The following is a 22,227-nucleotide window of genomic DNA, read 5'->3' as shown; positions in this document are numbered from 1 at the left end:
AAGATATTTTACCATTTCTGCTTTTAGCTCATTTTCATTGGGATCCTTATTTTTACCCACCCAGTTCAAGTGCATAGTTATAGCTGAAGTGGCTGCTATATGACAAACATGTTATAGTGAGACAAAAAACATAACATTTAGATTGGACCCCATGACAGTGGCAGGTAGCCTGCATGCTTCTGCCACTGGTTGGACGGGATTTGCCCCACAGTTTTTTCCTATCTGTGGAAGGCTGACACTCCACACTGTTTTCCTCAGCTGTCAATGAGTGATAAACATCAATCTTTATTTACTCTGGAAAGTATCATAAAACTTTGTGAAAGGAGTCAGTGAAGCTCAGCCATACTGAGGTTTGAAGATATGTTGAAATGTTGGTAGTCAAAGTCAAAGTAAACTTTATTATCTCTGCTATATGCAGTTAAGTATATAGAGAGGCAAGACGACGAGACTCCAGTTCCATACTGTGCAAGAGAAAACAATAAATATAGGAAGAATAAGAAGAATAATAAGAATAAATATATATACACTTTGAGACTGAGGTAAGGGGAGTAAATATGAACATATACTAGTGTATATTTATTTTACTTTAGTGTATAGTGCTGTGTTTTTGCCGCTGTTAGCCATGGTTAGCCTTTGTTAGCTGCTGTGAGCTGTGGTTAGCCTCTGTTTGCTGTTCTTAGCCATGGTTAGCCTCTGTTAGCTGCTGTTAGCCATGGTTAGCCTCTGTTTACTGTTCTTAGCCATGGTTAGCCCCTGTTAGCCGTAGTTAGCCTCTGTTTGCTGTTCTTAGACATGGTTAGCCTCTGTTAGCTGCTGTTAGCCATGGTTAGCCTTTGTTAGCTGCTGTTCACTGTTGTTAATCAAGCTTTCTTTGAAGTGGGTGTAACTTTGTTGGGCTTTGACGCTGAGTGAATAAAGCCTAATATTATGTGAGAATGTAATCAAACTATTTATCAAAGTGAAAGTGATTTTTAGAACACTTCAGCCTAACATCTGCTGGTATAATAATAGCTTACACCATGCTGCTGTTGTGTTTGCTGTCCATCTCTTGTTCCTTTGCAATGAGAGGGTTGCATGTCTAATCTGCTGACGATAAGTAATTGTGACAATATCAAGAAAAAATAAGTATGTTTATGCATGTTTCATGTGTTAGACTCCTGACTTCAGCTCAGGAGACGAGGCATGAAGTGAGGATGAAGAGGAGCATTTTATTAAGATTCTGTTCAGGTTTTCACTTCTTCTTCTTCTTCTTCTTTCAGACTTCTTGTTGTCTGTACTCTAGCCATATACAAAAAGAAAATAAAACAAAACAACTGAACTGCATCAATCAATAGTGCAAAATATGAAAGTAGGCTAAACTACTGGAGTAAAAGATGGCTATAGCCACTGTGACTTCACCTGATGGATGAAATGTGTTTGAAACAGGATGTGGAATGCATCTGAGTAAGCAGCTGAGGAAAGAACAGGCTAACCTAACAATCAGTTACAAGTCATTAGCCACTGAGCAGACCCTTAATAACCTTGCTCATAGAACGACCTTATCTTACAAAACTGACTTAATGTTCTGTTCAATAAGACATGAAGCTGATATGTAGTTTGGGTGTCATTCTCAATATTTTGTTCACAACACTGTGACGTACCGTAGTGAAAACTTTTTGATGTTTAATTATGGACTGAGAAATACTAAAAAAACTGTTTAGTAACTTTAGTCACATGAAATCTTAAACAGTTTGACATGTTTCACTATCAGGCAACAGAAAAAGGTGTTACTGACAAAGAGACATTTCCTGCTTTGTGCACACTGTGAGCAAGAGGTATGAATGTGGTTGTGGTTTGTTTCACCATGAGCTCACCTTTTGTTAAACAAAGAAAAATGACATTATTCTTGTTTCATGCGAAATGTTTTCACAGGTTTCTGAGTGGCTTTGCAAATATAAATACAATGAAATGTTCTATTTGTGGGTTCCACCACACTGGAGGTTTTTATGCACATTAATTAAATGAAAGTTTGGGTTTGTGGTTCTTTGCATGCAGCCACTTCCTCAAAGCTTCTTCCTGTCTGAAAGCAGAGAGAAGGCTGGACAAGAAACACTGAGAGCAGCATCAGTACAGAACAGCTCGATATCTACCAGGGTCAGTACTGCAGGACTGTTAGAGGACAGTTTAAACTCCTGCTCAGCGTCTCAGTCCTCTCAAGATGTCCTCAGATATTTATGCTGAACCAGATCTATCAACGAAGGTGAGATACAGCAGAAAGGAGGACAGAGCAGAGTGGGAGCAGAGGGAGGTGAATATCTACGAGAGTACAGATGAGATCAGAGATAGTTATGTTCATTTTAAATCAGAGGAAGGAGGTAAGTAAATTATAAAAATAAGTGTACTGTAGAGTTTGTAGAGCTCTGTGAACGGGAAATTTACTCACGCACTTTAGTCACAGTGCAGATGTAAGATTTCCTTTGTTTTTTGGCTACCGACCCTTTTATGAAGCTAAGCTGATACAACCACAACCACAGGTCTATTAAGCCTTTCATGCGTGAATTACTTTTCAAAGAGTTTTTTACATGTCCACTTAGGTGGACAACATACATTTGATATTAAGTATTTGGTATGGAGTGACACATCAGTGTCCAATGTAGTAATTTATGTGTAAGTAGACCATCAACACTGACACAAATACAAGAAAACAGCCTGTAGTGACCACTATGTGTTAAACACAGAGTGACAGGAAATTAGCACAAACCAACATCCACACTGCTTTCTAACAGGACCACAGACTCAGAGTCCTCCTTCAGTCCAGAAGGGCTCTTTCAGATGTGCTACACTGGCTCTAAGAGTGCTGTGCCTCCTGATGTTAGCTGGGATCATCATCCTGTCCATATGCTGTAAGATAAGATACAACCTCTGAACTTCTCCTGCAAATGAATGTATGACTGATACTGAATCCCAGCAGCCAACAAACATGCAGCTTCACAACCAGAACGTGTCCTTCTGCCACAGCAAATCAAGGAAGTACATGAAGCCAAGACAGAAGCACCAAAAACTGCAGTTCCTTTAATGACCACTGGAGGCTGATGCTGAAAGCCAGTCAGTCCCCACAGACTCCCATGTTAAAATGAGCACCTTTCCAGCATTAAAAACATGTTTGCATTGAGGACTAAATGAGTTTTGGTCTGTAAAGATCAGTGAACGCGTTACTCTGAATATGACCACTTTTTCAGTAACGACTAATCTAATTTTTTAATTTTTTTAAGCAAAACGATTTGGTTTCTTCTTTTCATCTCGGCGGATGACAAACGCATGTGTCGTGAAACATCACATAAGCAACAGGTCACGTTTGCCCCTCGCAAGCAGCCAGTAAAATAGTGTAAACAACAATGGAGCGGGAGAGATGTTTGTTCTTTAGCTGGAAATATAGTCACTATTTTGAGTTCCGGTAAATGGTAAATGGTAAATGGACTGGTTCTTATATAGCGCTTTTCTACTCTTCTGAGCACTCAAAGCGCTTTATACAACTACAACTTCTGTCAACTAAAGATTTCAATATTAAGGTTCGTTGTACACTCTGTGTTGGCGAAAAAAGCGTTATCTACCTTCAAAAACACTACGTCAAACTTAAAGAAACATTTGGAGTTGCAGCACAGCAGAGTCAAACTCACAGAGAGAGTCCCACCAAGTGGTCCGAAGCAGAGAGCCGTGACTTTGGCTGCAGACTGATACAGGCGCAGTCACACTACGTTAGACAGTGGCCGTCTGTCATTATGTTGACTAGTTAGTTCACTTGGTGTATTAAACAACTAGGTAACAAGTTAATGTTAGTTCCATTTATTTGATGGGAAAATTTAATTCAGTTCAATTTTATTTATATTTGATTTAAAGCGCCAAATCACAACAAGAGAACAATACAGAGAAAACTTCCAGCAGCTGCTGATGGTTGGATTTAAAATATACTTATTCTATGTTTTAAATCAGTTGATGACCTTCAGCTGACCTTTAGGCCCTTGTGGAGGTGTGACAGACTTAATGCTGAATCAGCAGAAACATCACACCTGTACACGAACCTGAGCACTCTAAGAAAACAGAGACGCCTGCAAAAGGACATCTGAAAGTATGATAGACTGTAACAGCAGTGGGCAGCTAGTCACCTTAACCAACAGCTACCTGGAAGCTGCAGGAAGAAACATTTATTAATTATAAATAACCAGAAAGAGGAAGTGTTGAAGCCTCAGAGCAGCTTTGACTGAATGTAAAAAGACATATTTTCAGTGAGAACAGGCACATGTCACATGAGTCAGAATCTATTCTTTCACAGCATATAGAGAACATCTCTGACTACAGGTGTAAAAATGCTGTTTGATTCTTCACCTTCTTCCTCCACACTGAAGCACAATTATTTTGAATCTTGTCAGTGGTTTTTGTTCACAGTTGATACGTATTTAGCTCATCAGATTTCCTGTAGTTCTAACAGCTCCACCCACAGGACATGTTAAAGAACAATGGCTGCACAAGTTTCTGACTCTTATTGATATATTTGACAAAGCAGAGGAAGAAGATTATTTCTGTTCAATGTTTCACTCATTTTATTTTATTTTGGTTTCACTAAAATATTTCAGATGCTTTGAACAAGAGTCAACTCCAGGATGAACTTCAAGGTAATTGAATCCTTGATTCTAACATCACACCTAATGTTCAGAATATTTTAACTGAATTTTAATCTGTTTTTCTGTATAGACACAAAAACCAACCTGACTCAGTTACAGAGCAGTTATGATAAACTGAGTAAAAACCACAGTCAGCTACAGGAAGAAGTGAAGAAGCTGAAGGAGAAGATAGAAGGTAATAAAGTTTGAATAACTAATAGAAAACATCAGTGTTACACAGTGATAACCTGATTGTGTCTTTATTTTGAATCCTAAATGTTTGATGCTGTGTAACAGTTTTTCTGTATAAATGTAAGTTTCAGTTAATTATGAATAAGAGAGAAAACCTGAGTTTAAATGAAGGATTTACAGGGAAAATGACAGGAACCAAAGATTTTTGACTACAGACTGAAATCAGAGATCTTATTAATGTGATACAACATGACACAAAGTCTGTCTTTAAAACATGTGTTTGACTTTAAGAGAAGTGTCCTGATCGATGGACGAGATTTGGAAGCAGCTGTTACTTTAAATCCACTGAGAGGAAAACTTGGTCTGACAGCAGGAGAGACTGTCAGGATAAAGGAGCTGATCTGGTGATGATAAACAGCAAAGAGGAACAGGTGGGTGTGTTTGTTCATGTCTGTGTGATCTTTGATGGAACTGACAGTGAGTTACAAAGTTCTTCATAGGTTGAATAAAGCCACACATTGATGATAAGTATACATGTGCAAACATACAGACACATAAACAAAGCAGCAGACATTCATTCCATCAGAAACACAATAGTTAGAAACTCTGGAGGAAAATAAAGGAAAAAGAAAGCTAACCTGTAAAAATGAGTTTCAGCCGTTAACAGTCAGCTGGGTTGATAGTCTGAGGAAGGCTGTTCCACTTTTTGGCTGCAACAAGCTCAAAAGCACGATGGCCTCTGGTTTTCAAATCAGAGCGAGGGACAGTTGGGAGACGCTGATTAGATGATCAGAGAGGCCGGCTGCAGTGAGAAGGTCCAAGGAACTCTGCTATATAAGCAGGGGCCTGTTCATGCACAGCTTTATATGGTAATAACAGGATTTAAAAGAGGATTCTGAATTTGACTGTAAGCCAGTGAAGAGAAGCAAGAATAGGTGAGATATGAGACTGCAGGCCAGGGTTTGTTTGCAGCCTTGCTGCTGAGTTCTGCACTAACTGCAGACCAACTATGGAGGACTGAGAAATGCAGGTGAAAAGTGAATTCCAATAATCAGGCAGGAGAAAATGAAAGTATGAACTCAAAGTTCCAGATGATTGAATCACAGTAAAGATTTGATGTTTGCAATATTTCTGAGGTAAAGGAAACAAGACTGGGTGACCTTTGACATGTGAGGCTCAAATTCAGCTGTTGGTTCAAAATGATCCCAAAGTCTTTAACAGGTGATTTGATGTTACTGGTGAGGGGGACGATGTACTGACTGACCTCCTCAGAGAAACTGAGCCAAACAGCAGAACTTCAGTTTGAGATGAAGGAAGTTTAAATCCATGAAATGATGACAGAGAAGCATTCACTGAGGCTGGAGAGGCTCGACAGAAAAGTATTAGTGTGTGTGTCATCTGCATAGCAGTGCTAGGAGATCCCATTAAAACCATTAAGCAGATGTCACTGGGGCAGCATTTATAAAGAGAACAGAATTGGTCCAAGGATTGAGGCATGTGGGACTCAGATGAGGACACACATTGATTAATATGAATTGTGAAGCATCTGTTTGATAATATGAAGAAAACCATGTGAGAGCAGCACCAGTGATGCCAGTTTGTAGTGTGTTAATAAGAGGAGCACCATCAACAGCATGAAGGCTGCAGAGAAGTGAAGCAGGACTCAGATGGAGTGTTCATCTTTATCCCAGCAGAAGAATCTGGTTAGTAATGTTCATGAAAGCTGTTTCAGTGCTGTGGTTTGTCTGTAAGCAGGTTGGAACTGATCAAAGATCTGAAGGAGCTGACGAGCAACTGGATTTAAAACAGTGGGATGTAAGGAGGGTTGATTCCACTCAGAAAGACTCTGGCTGTTTGAAAGTCAGCTGAAATGACAGGGACTGATTTCTAATAGAGAGAAGTCAGGGGGAGATGGCAGCAGGAAGGAGTTTGAACTCCAACAACAGAACTGGATGAGAGACTTGGGGCGGTTGAAGAGGTACAGACGTGAACTCTGACCTGATACTGTTGATGTTGCCAGTGAAGAAATCTAAAAATGTCCACAGTCATTAGAAGACATGGGAGTGACAGCAGTTTGTCTCTGGGAAGACAACACTGACTGTAAGACTGTCAAAGATGATACATCTGTGATTGGATAGTAGGTCAGACATGTGGAAGCTCAGCGTTATGTGTGGGGCCGCTAACATGATGCACTCAATGAAATGATGCTGCAGTGTTCATCAGTTGTGTGGCAGTGTTGTTAGAGGGATCATCAATAAGTAAATTAGAGTCATCGACTAAAATGACTTTATCAATATGAACAAGAACAGATGAGAGAAGATTAGAGAATTCATTCAGGAAATGATTGCAGGATTTGGGAGGTGCATAGATTACAATACAGCAAACTGGATGTTCACATTGAATTATGAAGGAGAGAAATTCAAAGCAGTTAAAGAACCAGGATTAAACTGGAACCAGTTTAGATAATCCTTAGAAACCAAGTCAACACAAAACCTTGAAATAACAGAAATGTTATAAAATGAGAGTAATCCTCATAATCCAGATTATTTTTCTGATTCAATCCAACTGAATCAAATGATTTGTTAACACTGATTCCACTGCAACACTGACTGAGCTACAGGAGGAGCTGATATTCATTGATTCTTTGGCTCTTTCTGATTTCTGCACAATGGAAGAAAAGTTTCATCACATTTATTCTTCCTTCAGACAGATTCACAAGATGATGTTACGACAACAGAAGTGCTGAATTATGACTGGAGACAATATTTGTGTCTCTTCTCAAACAGGAATTTATCAATGAACTGAACATGAGAGGAGAGTCCTGGATTGGTCTGGAAGCCAAATGGAAATCAGGAGGATCTAAATGGGAATGGGTGGACGGATCAGCGCTGACACAAACGTGAGACATTAGTTTGTTTCTATTCCAGAGTTATTATTTAGAAGTGAAACATTGATGTTTTGGAAGATAGATCAGCAATACATGAGCTGAGCTATTTTCCAACAGCCCCACAAACTGAATGTAAAGAAAAGCAGAAATCCTTCTTTGAATGAACAGCTGTGCTTGAACTCTCTTCATCTGCAGTCTGTGATGACGTTCAGTTACAACAAGTCAATTTGAAGAAATCAGGATTGAGCTGACAAAACCGTTTCAAACAGCAGAAAGTCAGCTCTGGCTTCTTTTTATTCTCCATTTTTACAGCAGGAAGATTTCATATTCATCAAAGCTTGAAAGCTGTTTTAGTGTGCATGATGATTCTCAGAGAAAAGTCTAAAGGAGGGAAAGTGGGCGAGAAACCTGGGAAAGAAACACAGGAAATATTTATACTCATATTTATATGAATGTGACAATAGTTATGAGTTTAGTCCAGTTTAATGTCATATTGTATCTCTCTGACAGGTTCTGGGCAGAAGGACATGAGATTCCCAGTTATGGTTACTATGGAGTCTGCTGTGACAGTGATGGGAAATGGACAGGGTCATTTGGATATAATTTTGGTGATCGTGTTTCAAAGACCTTCATCTGTGAGAAATGAGTTTGGTGCTTTAATGTAAATGTTTGAATAATCCAACCAAAGACACCTCACTATGAAATGTCCTGCATGAGCCTCAGACTCAGCTCACAGTTGTTACTTGTTCATTCTGCATCATATATTGATTACATATATTGTCCCTCTGTGCTCTGTGCTGTACAGTAAGGTTGGAAGTCATCCACACAAAAACTTGAAGTACTTCATTACTCTGTAGTTCCAGCAAATTGTTCTAATAAAAGTCAAAGTGCAGCTTGTCTTTACTTTGGTTTACTTGGTTTCTTCATCAGTCTGTTGGTCCTAAAACTTCAGTAAATGTCTTCTTGAGTTTCTCTCAAACGGCTGAAAGTAGCTGCTTCTTACTTTTAGCTACAAATCAGGAACCAAGAGACTGAAACCAGCACAAATTCAGTTTGTCAAACTTACAACGTGTGAATAAGTGAAGATGAATCTGTTTAAAACAACTTTCCTTCTTCTTCTTCACTTACATCCAAACACAACTTTACCTTCCTGCTTAGTTTGCAGCGAGCTGCCTGCACAGCGTTAACACACTGAAGGTCAAAGTTCATGTCAGCATGACAGAAAGAAAAAGTGCAGAAACAACAACCCTCACAGTGGACACGGTTACAGTCTGATGACTCTGAACATGACTCGGGTCTTTTTGTAATGTGGGCCTTAGTCGTCTGTCATGAATCAGACAGTTTCAGAGCCAGTTTCCATGTGACACACTTCCTGCTTTGGACCCTTTACCTGCAGCCTGTATGTGTCCACATGTGATTGGTGCAAAGCTGACCTTTAACTAATGACCACAGACCCTGGTTGTGTTTCACTTCAGATGATTTTCAGCATTTCATTGAATTCTAACTGCATCAAAGACATTTCAGCGTTTCAATTCATCAAACTGACTTCAGATCTTGTTGCATGCTGTTAGTTTCTCTGCTGGTAAACTCGAAATAACTGAAGAGTTCACACTGACGCCATATTTCCTGCATCAGAAACATTCCTCTTTGCTCATTACTAACAATAGATATTGTGTGATGACAGCAGCTTCTGAGAAAGCTGTTTTTATGTTGCTGCTGCTGAGTTAAAGCTGAGTGTCTGTGCTTTATGACAAACATTTCAAATACAGCACATTTGTGGCTTTGCTTGTATTGCTGTACAAGTATCTATGTATTAATGCATGTAATGGAAAAGTTTTCCAAATTAAATGTAGAAAAGTATTTAAGCTGTCTGTGTTTGTGCTTTATTCTGCTGTTTCTGACTCATTCAGATTTGTAATTAATCACAACTGCATCAATGAAATCTCAGTAATTAAACTGATAAATCTAAACTTCAGATCTTGTTGGATGCTGTTAGTGCTCATAAATAACTCAGCGTTTCACACATCATGACGTGACAGGAAAACTGTGGCTCTCTTCTGGTTTGACTTCCTGGATATTTTCAGTTCAAAGCTGCCTGACTCAAAGAAACAGGCAGACAGTGACGGACGGTCAAATATCTTCTTAGCTTAAGATGTCGACACAAACTCAAGGTGTCCATGACTCCAGGGTGAAATACAGCAGAGGGACCCATGAGGATGGAAGAGGAAGAGAGCAAATCGAGGTGGAGATGTTAGACGATGGAGAGCAGAACCCTGCTGGTGGATTACAAGAAGCTGGTAAGTAGGAAAGAAATAAAAATACAAACTACAGATAATAAAAGGGAGGAAGAAGAAGGAGCTCCAGAGTCCCTCATTAGTGCTCCATGAATGGACTCTGTGTATTTTCTGTGTAGATGAACACACCCAGAGAAAGCTTCCAGCTGTGGACAGAAGCTGTTTCAGAGCGTTTGAAGTGACCCTGGGAGTGCTGTACTTGCTGACTCTGGCTGGAGTCAGGGAGTCAAGTACTTCTGATATGAGGCTCTATTTTTCTGCTGGAGTAGCGTTCAGGTAGCTGCTCTGCTCTATGTTGGTACAGGGCATTGAAGATGACAACAGTGGGTGGATTATATTCTTAAACTTAGTTACAGCGCTTTCAGAAAGACATCTACTGTGATAAAGTCTACTCCCCACTGCTGTGTAATCAATTATTGTAAATGTAAATGTTACCAGGAAATGATCAGACAGGAGAGGGTTTTCAGGAAACACTGTTAAATGTTCTACAAAAGTTGATTCTGTTCATCTGGACGTAGTGTTTTGTGGGAGAAACGTTTCGTCAGTCATCCAAGTGACTTCTTCGGTCTCATCTGCAGTTTTCCCCAATCTTATAAACAGTAGACCTCCCAGCCCATTGTTCCTTCAGTGGGCTGGTTTCAGTCATTATGTAAATGTACTGTTTATAAAATTTGGGAAACCTGCAGTCAGCTGAGACCGAAGAAGCCATTGGATGAGTGACGAAACGTTTCTCCCACAAAACGCTACGTCCAGATGAACAGAATCAACTTTTGGAGAGTTACTTACCTGGATGATTGAGAATGCATCAAGACTGTTAAATGTTCAGTTTCTATGCCATATGTTAAAGCAAGATCTAGAGTGTGATTAAAGTGGTGGGTGGGTTCTTTTACATTTTGAGAGAAGCCAATTGAGTCTAATAACAAATTAAATGTGATGTTGAGGCTGTCATTTTTAGCATCTACATGGATGTTAAAATCACCCACAATAATTATTTTATCTGAGCTGAGCACTAAATCAGATAAAAAGTCTGAGAAATCAGAGAGAATCTCTGTGTAAGGCCCAGGTGGACGATAGATGATAACAAGTAAGACTGGTTTCTGAGTTTTACAGCTGGGGTGGACGAGGCTAAGCATCAGGCTTTCAAATGAATTAAAAGTCTGTCTGGGTCTTTGGTTGATTAATAGGCTGGTGTGAAAAATTGCTGCCACACCGCCCCCTCGGCCTGTGCTTCGAGGTTTCTGGTAGTTAGAATGACTCGGGGGTGTTGATTCATTTAAACTAACATACTCATCCTGCTGCAACCAGGTTTCTGTAAGGCAGACTAAATCGATTTGTTGATCATTTATTAAGTCATGTACTAACAGAGACTTGGAGGAGAGAGACCTAATATTTAATAATCCACATTTCACTGTTTTACTCTTTGGTTCAGATGTGGATACTGTGTTGTTCTTTCTTTGTGATTTTTTATGTTTAACTCTTTTTTTGATGGTTTTTAGTTTGTTTTTTGTCTGTTTGGGAGCTGACACATTGTCTAAGGTGATGGTTCCATATTTCTAGAAATGAGAGCTGCTCAATCCAAAGTGGGATGGATGCCGTCTCTCCTAACAAGACCAGGTTTCCTCCAGAAGGTTTGCCAATTATCTATGAAGCCCACATTGTTTTTTGGACACCACTCAGACAGCCAGCAATTGAAGGAGAACATGCAGCTAAACATGTCACTCCTGGTCTGATTGAGAGCAGTGATCTGGAACAACTTTACAACTCACAGCAACAACAGGTGAAGCAAAGCAGGAAGTCACTGAGAGGGGACGTATGGAGGACCTGAAGAACCAAACAAACCGAAAACACGGCTGTCATGGCCCTGGACTTTGTGGGTGATCACAAAGAACAGGGCCTGCACCTCCTGCTGACAACAGGAGGTGTATCACTCCTGTTTCCCACCTGGAGACAGCGTTTACACTGTACTCTGCCCTCGCACTTAACTAGGCAGGTAGATAACCATCACTTACAGAGTGTAAGTTGAGGCAGCCACAGGAGTCAATAACTGTCCTTCCCCCGTTAGACAGGAAGCAGCGAGAGGTACCACTTCCAGTAGGATGTCAGAATAAAATGGACAGTGTTAAAATATCTTAGAAACACATGAGGATTGTATGAACCTATATAACACCACATAATATATGGGGCGACTCTTAAAGAGCCAAAACACACCTTGGTCTGCCTTTGGTGGCTTTTTGGCACCTGTGACACTCACTGCTGCCCTCACTGAAGCACAAAACAAAATAACGACTAGACAACACACTAACTACACACTAAACATCACAAATCTCTCACATCTCAAAACTCGCTGTCAATATCTCTCTCTCTCTCTCTCTCTCCATTTTATCTCGGCTGTAACATCTGATGATGTAAAATGAGGACATGAGGATGCGTGGCACATTAAATGTTGCATCACATATTTGTGAGTTTCATATCAGATAAGAAAAATATTTTTAGAGACCGTTCAGATGCACTTTTATCATTTTGTCCTTTAAATGTGACTCGACTGTAATATAAACATTTCTGTGTTCTTATTCAGTCACAGATCAGATCATCACATCTGTCAGGACAGAAAAACTAGCAGCAGTAAAAAGTACTGCAGAGTCTCAGGTTTGTGTTCAGCCCAGGCTCCCCTCTCTCTCCCCCCACTTTCTTTACTGTTTCAATGGTCTCTGTCCAAAAAGACACCAAAGAAATATCTGTGAAAAAGTAGAGTTCATAAACTCAAATCATGAATGAATAAATAAATAAAATAAAATGAAAACATTTTATTTTGAAGGAAATTTAGTTTAATTTGTTGAATAAACCTTCAACAAACCCAGAATGTTGATTCTGTTTATCTGGACTTTGTGTTTGCAGTTTTAATTTTAACCATGAACAAAATGTGGTTTAGCTTTTCCTGTCATGACGTCTGTACTTCCTGTTCAAAGCAGCTCACAGAGAGACAGAGAAACTGAAGCGACAGCAGCATCAGAACACAGAGGACCAACATTTACTTATGATTTACTGCAGAATCAGAATCAGCTTCACATAGAAAAGCTGCAGTTAACAGAGAAATACAGCGACTGAGTGACAGCTCTGCTGTACAGGAAACTGATACTGCTGAAAACTGAGCATCTGAAAATGTCTTCCATCATTGATGAGGATCCAGAGCTGAGCATGAATGTGAAATACAGCAAAGGAGAGGACAGAGGAGAGAGACTGGAGGGACGGGTCCTCCTCCATGAGAATGTGGACTCCTGCACAGACCATCAGGTCCATGTTTCAACACAGGACGGAGGTAAGTATCAAATACTGTGGGATCAGGAATCAGCAGAGACTGTTTCCATCTTCTCCATAAAATATTGAACTAATACAGATCCATCAAAGCTTTTGGATCCAGAGACTCAGTTTATTCATAGTGTGGAGGAAAGTTCAAGCTTTGCTGAAGGTTTGCAGTCTCTGCTCTTATTATGGTTTATGTGTTTCTATATTTTTAATGTTTTCTGTTTATATAGAGAATAAATTATAACAATTGTGTAATTTAAAATATCAGTGTGTTATTTTAGTAAGTGTAGAAACTCTTCAGTCTGAACAAGCTGACAGAAAAGTGTTGGAGGAGTTATCTCACAGATCAGTGGTGAAGGCAGAAATATAAGAAACAAGGACGTGTTGGTCGACACTGTGGAGCGAGTATAACCACAGAAACTACTCAAAGCACACTTTTCACAGCTAGTTGTGCTTTTAGCTGACAGGAAATCAGACCAATGAATAACAACTGTTTTCATTTCAGCAAATCATGGAGATATTGTTTTAATGACATAATATTCATATTATAATAATCAACATCGTCTTCATGATCTGGTCTTTGTGTGAAACATGGCTGATACACATTCGTCTGTTTCTGAGTCAGATCAAAACGTTTCTCTGTCAATCACAGAGTCTCTGTTCTCACATATGTAAAAGTCACCTGAAGACAAACATGTGACAAAGTCTCCTGTAAATATCAAAACTACTAGAATGAACTTGTTCAGCTCATCATCAGGTCGGCTGCAGGTGGAATATCTTTCTGATAATAAACCAAAAAATTAAAATTGAAAAATGGGAAACAAATTATGATTAAAACATATTTAATAATTAAATTAACAAATTATTTTCTCTCCATTTTGCCTTCATAGAAATAAAAACCCAGAAGAAGCTTCCAGCTGTGAAAAGAAACCGTTTCAGAGCTCTTGAAGTGAACCTGGTGGTTCTGTATCTGCTGATTCTGGCTGGAATCACAACACGCTGTGAGGAGCTTTATTATCATGCTCATGATACACTCCCATGTTAAAATGAGCACCTTTCCAGCATTAAAAACATGTTTGCATTCAGGACTAAATGAGTTTTGGTCTGTAAGGATAGTTTCCCTCTTCATAAAAACTGTACGGTGGCATTTTAAATTCTCTGATCAATAATATGAGCTGCTGTGTGGTACAGCCTGACCAACAAGTTGGTTTGGCTGACTGAGCTTCTAGTATTTCATGAGTCTGTTACTTAGCACTGATTAGCAGGTGTGTGTATGTGTGCATGATTCCTGGCTCATATCTTGTGTGTGTTGTGGAGGTGGAGTGAATGTTCTTGTTGTTCCTTCAAACTCTTCACTCAACACTTCTGTGATTATAGCAACAAAGCAGACAGGCAGCAGCATCTGCTGCAGACTGATGCAGGTGCAGTCACACTACGTTAGACAGTGGCTGTCTGTCATTATGTCGACTAGTTAGTTCACTTGGTGTATTAAGCAGCTAGCTAACAAGCTAATGTTAGTTTCATTCATCTCATAGGAAAATGAAAAACTTTATTTAAATCATTTTAAAAATCTTTGGTTTTGTAGATATTTTGGTGAGTTTGGAAAAAGAGCAGCTGAAGGAGAAGATAGAAGGTAAGAAACTATTAAAAACTGTTAAAGTTGGAGATAGATTTGAAAGGAAACTGATTTTACAGTTTGAATCAGCTTTTTGTGATTAAGATAATCTGATAAAAAAAAACAAAGCAAATTACAGCAGCTGACCTCCCAAACTAACATAAACAGGAGAAAGTGTTCACAGTCAAAGGCAGCTCAGCCCTACAAACTCCTTCAGAGTGAAACAGGAAACACACAGTCAGAGCTGCACAGGTGTGGCAGGTTGGAACAAGGAAACGCTGAATGAGTCCTCTGCAGACGGCGGCCATCTTGGCTCTTTATGTAATCATTAGGCTGCATGTTGGTGCACCAATCACAGCAGAGTACCTGCACATGCCCGTTATCATCCTCTCATTCAGTCACAGCTGAGGCAAAGCATGCAGAGCTTTTCATGAAGGACAGAAAAACACAGCAGTTACACAAAATGACACAAATATGATGACAGTCATAACAACAGGTCAAAGTTCAGTCTGTTACTGTATCATAGACACTTATGCTGTGTGTGCTATAACAATTTTCTAACTCATATAGATATATATGTGAGAATACAGAGTAAAAAGATAATTTCTGTTCAGTGTTTCGCTCTTTCACTCTCACTCTTTATTTTACATTTCAGCTGCTTTGAACAAGAATGAATACAACAAACTTCAGACCAAATACAACAAACTGAACCACAGTTACAATCAGCTACAGACTGAAGTTCATGGTAAGCAAGCAAATACTGAGTATATCAATATAAGTTCTAATATGATAGCTATATTCTTTGAATATTTTAACTTTATTTTAATCTGTTTTTCTCTATAGACACAGAAACCAGCCTGACTCAGTTACAGAGCAGTTATGATAAACTGAGTAAAAACCACAGTGAGCTACAGGAACAATTCAGGAAGATGAAACAAGGTAATAAAGTTTGAATAACTAATAGAAAACATCAGTATTACACAGTGATAACCTGACTGTGTCTTTATTTTGAAGTCTTTTCTTTTCCTGTTCCATTCAGCACTGTAACAATCAGAGTTATTGCCTGAAAACCAAGAAAAATACCCAACAGATTTTTATTTTCCCAAGTGGATCATTACGGCGTTTAATATAACGGCCCACTTGAGTGTCATAGTTGGTTTGATTTTTATTAGTTATTTATATATTTATTGATTAATTAATTTTGTACTTTTAAATTATTACAATCGAAACAGACAGATCGGGGGATAGACAAGAGAGGCTGGGAGGAAGCTCAACAAAAGGAGAGGGAAAGAAAAACAGAGGGGAAGAGAGACAGAGAGAAAAGACACTAAAAATTTGCATTTTACTATGAATAAAAGGAAATATTGAAAAAAAGGGAAAAAAAAAACAAGCAAAAAGAGAACAACACAGTAGGAAAACCACAGCAACAACCAACATCTGTAACAGTAAATAATATATACTGAATGTTAGTGAGCAGCACAGAAGACAAAGTTGTTTAGAGGCAGCAGCCAACCAAGACAATGTGTCTGTGTACACCCCTGTGTGTGTGAGCCTGCTTGTATTCACAAGGTTTCTCCATGTAACTTTCTGATAGTAGGTGTGGAGAGCCATAGCCCCGCCCCCCAGGACATGAAGCAGGCATGGAGGTCATCCAGGCCTCAGACATCTAGAGGCCCCCTCAGAGACAAGAGCCATTTGGGGGTAGTCCCGGGACCCATGTAGGAAAGAGTTGAGGAGACCCCACCCAGCAGCAACGGTGCAGAAGCCACAGGGGGCTGCGGCAACATTCCCTCAGGCACTATTGTCCCTCTGTGCTCTGTGCTGTACAGTAAGGTTGGAAGTCCATCCATCCATCCATCCATCTTCATCCGCTTTATCCGAGGCCGGGTCGCGGGGGCAGCAGCCTAAGCAGAGAAGCCCAGACCTCCCTCTCCCCAGCCACCTCCTCCAGCTTATCCGGGGGAACACCAAGGCATTCCCAGGCCAGCCGAGAGATATAATCTCTCCAGCGTGTCCTGGGTCTGCCCCGGGGCCTCCTCCCGGTGGGACATGCCCGGAACACCTCACCCAGGAGGCGCCCAGGAGGCATCCTTGTCAGATGCCCGAACCACCTCAGCTGGCTCCTTTCGATGTGGAGGAGCAGCGGCTCTACTCTGAGCCCCTCCCGGATGGCCGAACTTCTCACCCTATCTCTAAGGAAGAGGCCAGCCACCCTTCGGAGGAAGCTCATTTCTGCCGCTTGTATCCGCGATCTCGTTCTTTCGGTCACTACCCACAGCTCGTGGCCATAGGTGAGGGTAGGGACGTAGATCGACCGGTAAATTGAGAGCTTCGCTTTTACACTCAGCTCCCTCTTCACCACGACGGACCGGTGCAGCGTCCGCATCACTGCAGCCGCAGCACCAATCCGTCTGTCGATCTCCGGCTCCCTTCTCCCATCACTCGCGAACAAGACCCCGAGATACTTGAACTCCTCCACTCGGGGCAGGAACTCATCCCCGACCCGGAGTGGGCACTCCACCCTTTTCCGGCTGAGAACCATGGCCTCAGATTTGGAGGTGCTGATCCTCATTCCCGCTGCTTCACACTCGGCTGTGAACCGTTCCAGTGCGAGCTGGAGGCCTTCACCTGATGAAGCCAACAGAACCACATCATCCGCAAAAAGCAGAGATGAGATTCTGAGGCCACCGAAGCGAAAGCCCTCCGCCACTTGGCTGCGCCTAGAAATCCTGTCCATAAAAATTATGAACAGAACCGGTGACAAAGGGCAGCCCTGGCGGAGCCCATCACCCACCGGGAACGAGTCCGACTTATTGCCGGCAATGCGAACCAAACTCTTGCAACGGTTGTATAGGGATCGAATGGCCCGTAGCAATGGGCCAGACACCCCATACTCCCGCAACACCTCCCACAGGACACCCTGAGGGACACGGTCGAATGCCTTCTCCAAGTCCACAAAACACATGTAGACTGGTTGGGCAAACTCCCATGCACCCTCAAGTATCCTTGAGAGGATAAAGAGCTGGTCCAGTGTTCCGCGACCAGGACGAAAACCGCATTGTTCCTCCTGTATCCAAGGTTCGACTAGCGGACGAACTCTCCTTTCCAGCACCCTGGCATAGATTTTCCCAGGGAGGCTGAGGAGTGTGATCCCCCTGTAGTTGGAACACACCCTCCGGTCTCCCCTCTTAAAGATGGGGACCCCCGGTCCGGATGGGCCTGGGCCCCCTTTCCCTGGCGGGTTGCACAGCATGGGGGTGCCTACTGGGGTCAGCAGGGGAGCTGGCCCCAGGGAGGGGTCACTTGCCCCTCCCTTCCTTCCCTCCCCATCTCCAGCGGCCTCCCTCTTCCCGCTCCACCACAATCACCCACACATGCAGGGCCTTGGGGTAGGGGTGTGTCACCAGGGTGCAGAGGAGACATCCCCCCCCTCTGTCCCCTTCTGGCTGCCTCTGCCTCAATTTTATCCCACAACTTAGACATTCACATTACTCACACTCTCATTACACATACATATAGGATCTTGGGGGTGGGCACGCTACACGGATTCCAAACTACCATCAGGGTGTACACCTCACCCCTGGCGTCGTTGCCCACCTCTCAATTTTAAATACATGTAGACATTGAGGGCTAGCAGGAGGGGCTATACGCTTACCTGCTGCTCTGGCAGGTGGCTCCATGCCCTCCTGGGTTTTAAATGCACCTTAGAACACGCATACATCAACAGTACATATGAGCGGGTGGAGGGAGGTTTGGAGTCTTCCTACACCCCCGTTCTCTGCGGTCTGCTGGAGCGGGGGGGCTAGGAGGAGGAGTTGGCCGTCCGACTGGGGTCTGGTGTATGGGGCCTCCCTGCTGCTGTGGAGTCGGGGCGGTCTGCTTCTCCCTACCGCAGGGAAAAGGGTTACACCACCTGAGTCTGGGTGCAGTTCCCCCTCCAGGGGCAAGGGTACCTAGACTCGGGGCTTAGAGTACGCTTGGGGAGTGTGATTGTGTGTACAGTGTCTCTCTATGTCTGTCTCCACGTTGGGTGAGTGTTGAGCAATTGTATATGAGAGCATGAGGGTGGGAATAGATGTTTGTGTCTGTGTGTGCCTGTTTGTCTGTGTCTATATGTCAGGTTGGGTATCAGACGCCACCTCTCTGGGGACATCTCAGGCCCTCCAAGGTTTGGAGGCCCATCTCCCCCACCACTTCCCCTGCCGGTGGCGGACGCCCTCAGACATCGGTGCGTTGGTGGTTCTCTGTGTCCGGGGTGGGCGCCCAGGTACCCACCGGCTCACTCCTTGGCGGCTGCTTATTGGGGCCTGGAGCCTGGGGCTCGCTCGGGCCACTTTGGGGATGGGGTGCCCTCGGCCTCACGGCCCGGGGCTCGGCCACTCAGGCACAGCTGGCTGCCGGCGGAGCTCACGGGCACGTCACTGCAACCCCCCTGGCTTCTGCTCCGCGGCTGCTGAGTGACCCCTCATCTGGGACTCTCCTCAGCTCTTTCTGGGATAGTGGCGCGGCTGCCCCTCTGTTGGTCTTCCTTGGTCTCTTGTGTTCTGGGGGCCTCTGGATGTCTGTAGTCTTGATCTCCTCCATACCTGCTTCATGCCCTGGAGGTCGGGGCAGTGGCCCCCCACACCCTCTAGCAAATCGTTACATGAAGGAACCTTTTAAAAACAAGCGCGTTCATGCTCACAGGTGTACACACGGGTGATCACACACACAAACTACACCCTTTTTGGCTCCTACCTCAAAGCACACTGTGCGCTGTCGATCTCACGTGCTGCACAATAATGTTTAATATTTAGTATTTACTGTCATATTCCCATATATCATTGTGATGTTGTTTATTAGTCTCGTTTTCTTCTGCTTGCTTTCTTTTTTCTTTCTCAACAGGTGATCCAGATGATCGATATATGTATTTTTTGTCTGCGTATTCTGTTGGTTTTTGGTTTTTTGCCCTTTTTCCCGTCCCTCTTCTCAGGTTTTTTTCTTTCCCTCTTTCTTTCTCCACGTTCTCTCCTCCAGTCAAGTCTGTCCCGTATTCAGCAAGTGAAAATAAAATAAACAAACAAACAAAAAAAAAAAAACAAACAAAAAAAAAAAAAAAAGATGGGGACCACCACCCCGGTCTGCCAGTCCAGGGGTACTGCCCCTGATCTCCACGCAACATTGTAGAGGCGTGTCAACCAGGACAGCCCTACAACGTCCAGAGCCTTCAGGAACTCGGGGCGGACCTCATCAACACCAGGGGCTCTGCCACCAAGGAGTTGTTTAACTGCCTCAGTGACCTCGCCCCCGGAAATTGGCGGGTCATTCCCCTCATCCCCAGACTCTGCTTCCTCCTCGGAAGACGTGTCAGTGGGATTAAGGAGGTCCTCGAAGTATTCCTTCCACCGCCTGACAATTTTCTCAGTCGACGTCAGCAGCGCTCCGCCAGCACTATACACAGTGCAGGTAGAGCACCGCTTTCCCCTCCTGAGACGCCTGACGGTTTGCCAGAATCTCTTCGAGGCAGTCCGAAAGTCTTTTTCCATGGCCTCTCCGAACTCCTCCTACACCCAAGTTTTTGTTTCAGCCACTGCCCGAGCCGCATTCCGCTTGGCCTGTCGATACCTGTCGGCTGCCTCCGGAGTCCCACAGGCTAACCACAGGCTAACCTTGCGGCCGCAGCTCACTGCAGCAGCTTCGGCGATGGAGACGCTGAACATGGTCCATTCGGACTCAATGTCCCCAGTCTCCCTCGGAATGCTGTTGAAGCTCTGCCGGAGGTGTGCGTTGAAGATCTCACGGACTGGGGCCTCTGCTAGACGTTCCCAGCACACCCTCACTACACGTTTAGGTGCACCGGGTCTGTCCAGCGTCCTCCCCCGCCACCTGATCCAACTCACCACCAGGTGGTGATCAGTTGACAGCTCAGCCCCTCTCTTTACCCGAGTGTCCAGAACATATGGTCGCAGGTCTGGTGATACGATTACAAAATCGATCATCAACCTGCGGCCTAGAGCGTCCTGGTGCCACGTGCACTTATGGACACTCTTATGTTCGAACAAGGTGTTCGTTATGGCCAAACTGTGATTTGCACAGAAGTCCAATAACAAAACACCGCTCGGATTCAGATCAGGGAGGCCGTTCCTCCCAATCACGCCCCTCCAGGTCTCGCTGTTGTTACCCACGTGAGCATTGAAGTCTCCCAGCAGGACAACAGAGTCTCCAGATGGGGCACCTTCCAGCACCCCCCCCCCCCAGGGACTCTAAGAAGGCTGGGTACTCTGAACTGCCACTCGGCGCATAAGCGCAGATGACAAGGCGCAGGGAACAAACCCTCTCATCCACCGGGAAAAACCCCAACGGAAAAACCCCAAGGTTGGAAGTCATCCACACAAAAACTTGAAGTACTTCATTACTCTGTAGTTCCAGCAAATTGTTCTAATAAAAGTCAAAGTGCAGCTTGTCTTTACTTTGGTTTACTTGCTTTATTCATCAGTCTGTTGGTCCTAAAACTACAGTAAATGTCTTGTTTCTAAAAGTTCAGCAAAAAATATGTTTGGTTAATAAGAATTTTAAAGGTTCTGATCAGCAGGAATATAAGAAGGACATTTTTAAACCTCTGTATATGTGAAAGTGACAGAAAGACATTAAATGTTAATTGTGTTATGTGAGTCATATATATTTAGTATTGCATTCAATATGGAAGTTGTATTTAATTTTTTGCATGATAGATGTAAAAAAAAACAAACAAATATTTCGCATAAGGCTTTAAATGGTCTGTATTTGTATAGCGCTTTACTAGTCCCTAAGGACCCCAAAGCGCTTTACACATCCAGTCATCCACCCATTCACACTGGTGATGGCAAGCTACATTGTAGCCACAGCCACCCTGGGGCGCACTGACAGAGGCGAGGCTGCCGGACACTGGCGCCACCGGGCCCTCTGACCACCACCAGTAGGCAACGGGTGAAGTGTCTTGCCCAAGGACACAACGACTGAGACTGTCCAAGCCGGGGCTCGAACCAGCAACCTTCCGATTACAAGGCGAACTCCCAACTCTTGAGCCACGATCGCCTAAGTGTTGATGACTTTAATTACAGATAAAATTGAATTGTAAAAGAAAGAAAAAAGCTTCAGAGCTCTAAGTGCCGCTATATTAAAGGTTCAATATTTAACTTAGAAACAATTTAAAATATTTCAAAACATCAACAGAATATAAAGAAAACATCTCTGATGTCATGTTCAACACATCTATATATGAACCTCTAAGCAGTTAATGCCAGCCTGTACTCTCATGTAATGCAACTTTGTACCACAAGA

The 22,227-nt window shown here is 42.8% G+C and overlaps 1 protein-coding gene across 2 annotated transcripts; it reads left to right on the top strand.

The window, feature by feature from the left end:
* The first annotated feature begins 834 nt into the window (after nt 1–834).
* Nucleotides 835–21,372, top strand: LOC109199990 (CD209 antigen-like protein C). Of its 2 annotated transcripts, XR_003218231.1 has the most exons (8): nt 835–2,354; nt 2,766–2,882; nt 4,611–4,649; nt 4,729–4,833; nt 5,121–5,260; nt 7,616–7,728; nt 8,227–8,525; nt 21,283–21,372. XR_003218231.1 is itself a non-coding variant. In XM_019355361.2 (7 exons), exons 1-7 carry the CDS (start codon nt 2,198–2,200, stop codon nt 8,360–8,362), a joined length of 807 nt encoding a protein of 268 aa, XP_019210906.1. In that variant the 5' UTR covers nt 835–2,197; the 3' UTR covers nt 8,363–9,581. The 2 variants fall into 2 exon arrangements, 1 of the variants encoding a protein (XP_019210906.1); XM_019355361.2 differs by lacking the exon at nt 21,283–21,372 and having other exon boundaries at nt 8,227–9,581.
* The last annotated feature ends 855 nt before the right edge of the window (nt 21,373–22,227 follow it).

The sequence above is a fragment of the Oreochromis niloticus genome, unplaced genomic scaffold (genome assembly GCF_001858045.2).
Source record: "Oreochromis niloticus isolate F11D_XX unplaced genomic scaffold, O_niloticus_UMD_NMBU tig00007340_pilon, whole genome shotgun sequence".
In the NCBI taxonomy this organism is placed as follows: Eukaryota; Metazoa; Chordata; class Actinopteri; order Cichliformes; family Cichlidae; genus Oreochromis; species Oreochromis niloticus.
The sequence above is the reverse complement of the archived record's forward strand: the minus strand, read 5'-3'. Positions and strand labels throughout refer to the sequence as shown.

What these genes read in the sequence shown, in the direction of transcription:
- LOC109199990 (XM_019355361.2), top strand. Translation starts at nt 2,198, where the DNA reads ATGTCCTCAGATATTTATGCTGAACCAGATCTATCAACGAAGGTGAGA. An exon ending in GCTGAAGGAGAAGATAGAAG is followed by an intron (nt 4,834 to 5,120) that starts GTAATAAAGTTT and finishes TTTGACTTTAAG; the next exon opens with AGAAGTGTCCTGATCGATGG. An exon ending in GGATCAGCGCTGACACAAAC is followed by an intron (nt 7,729 to 8,226) that starts GTGAGACATTAG and finishes TCTCTCTGACAG; the next exon opens with GTTCTGGGCAGAAGGACATG.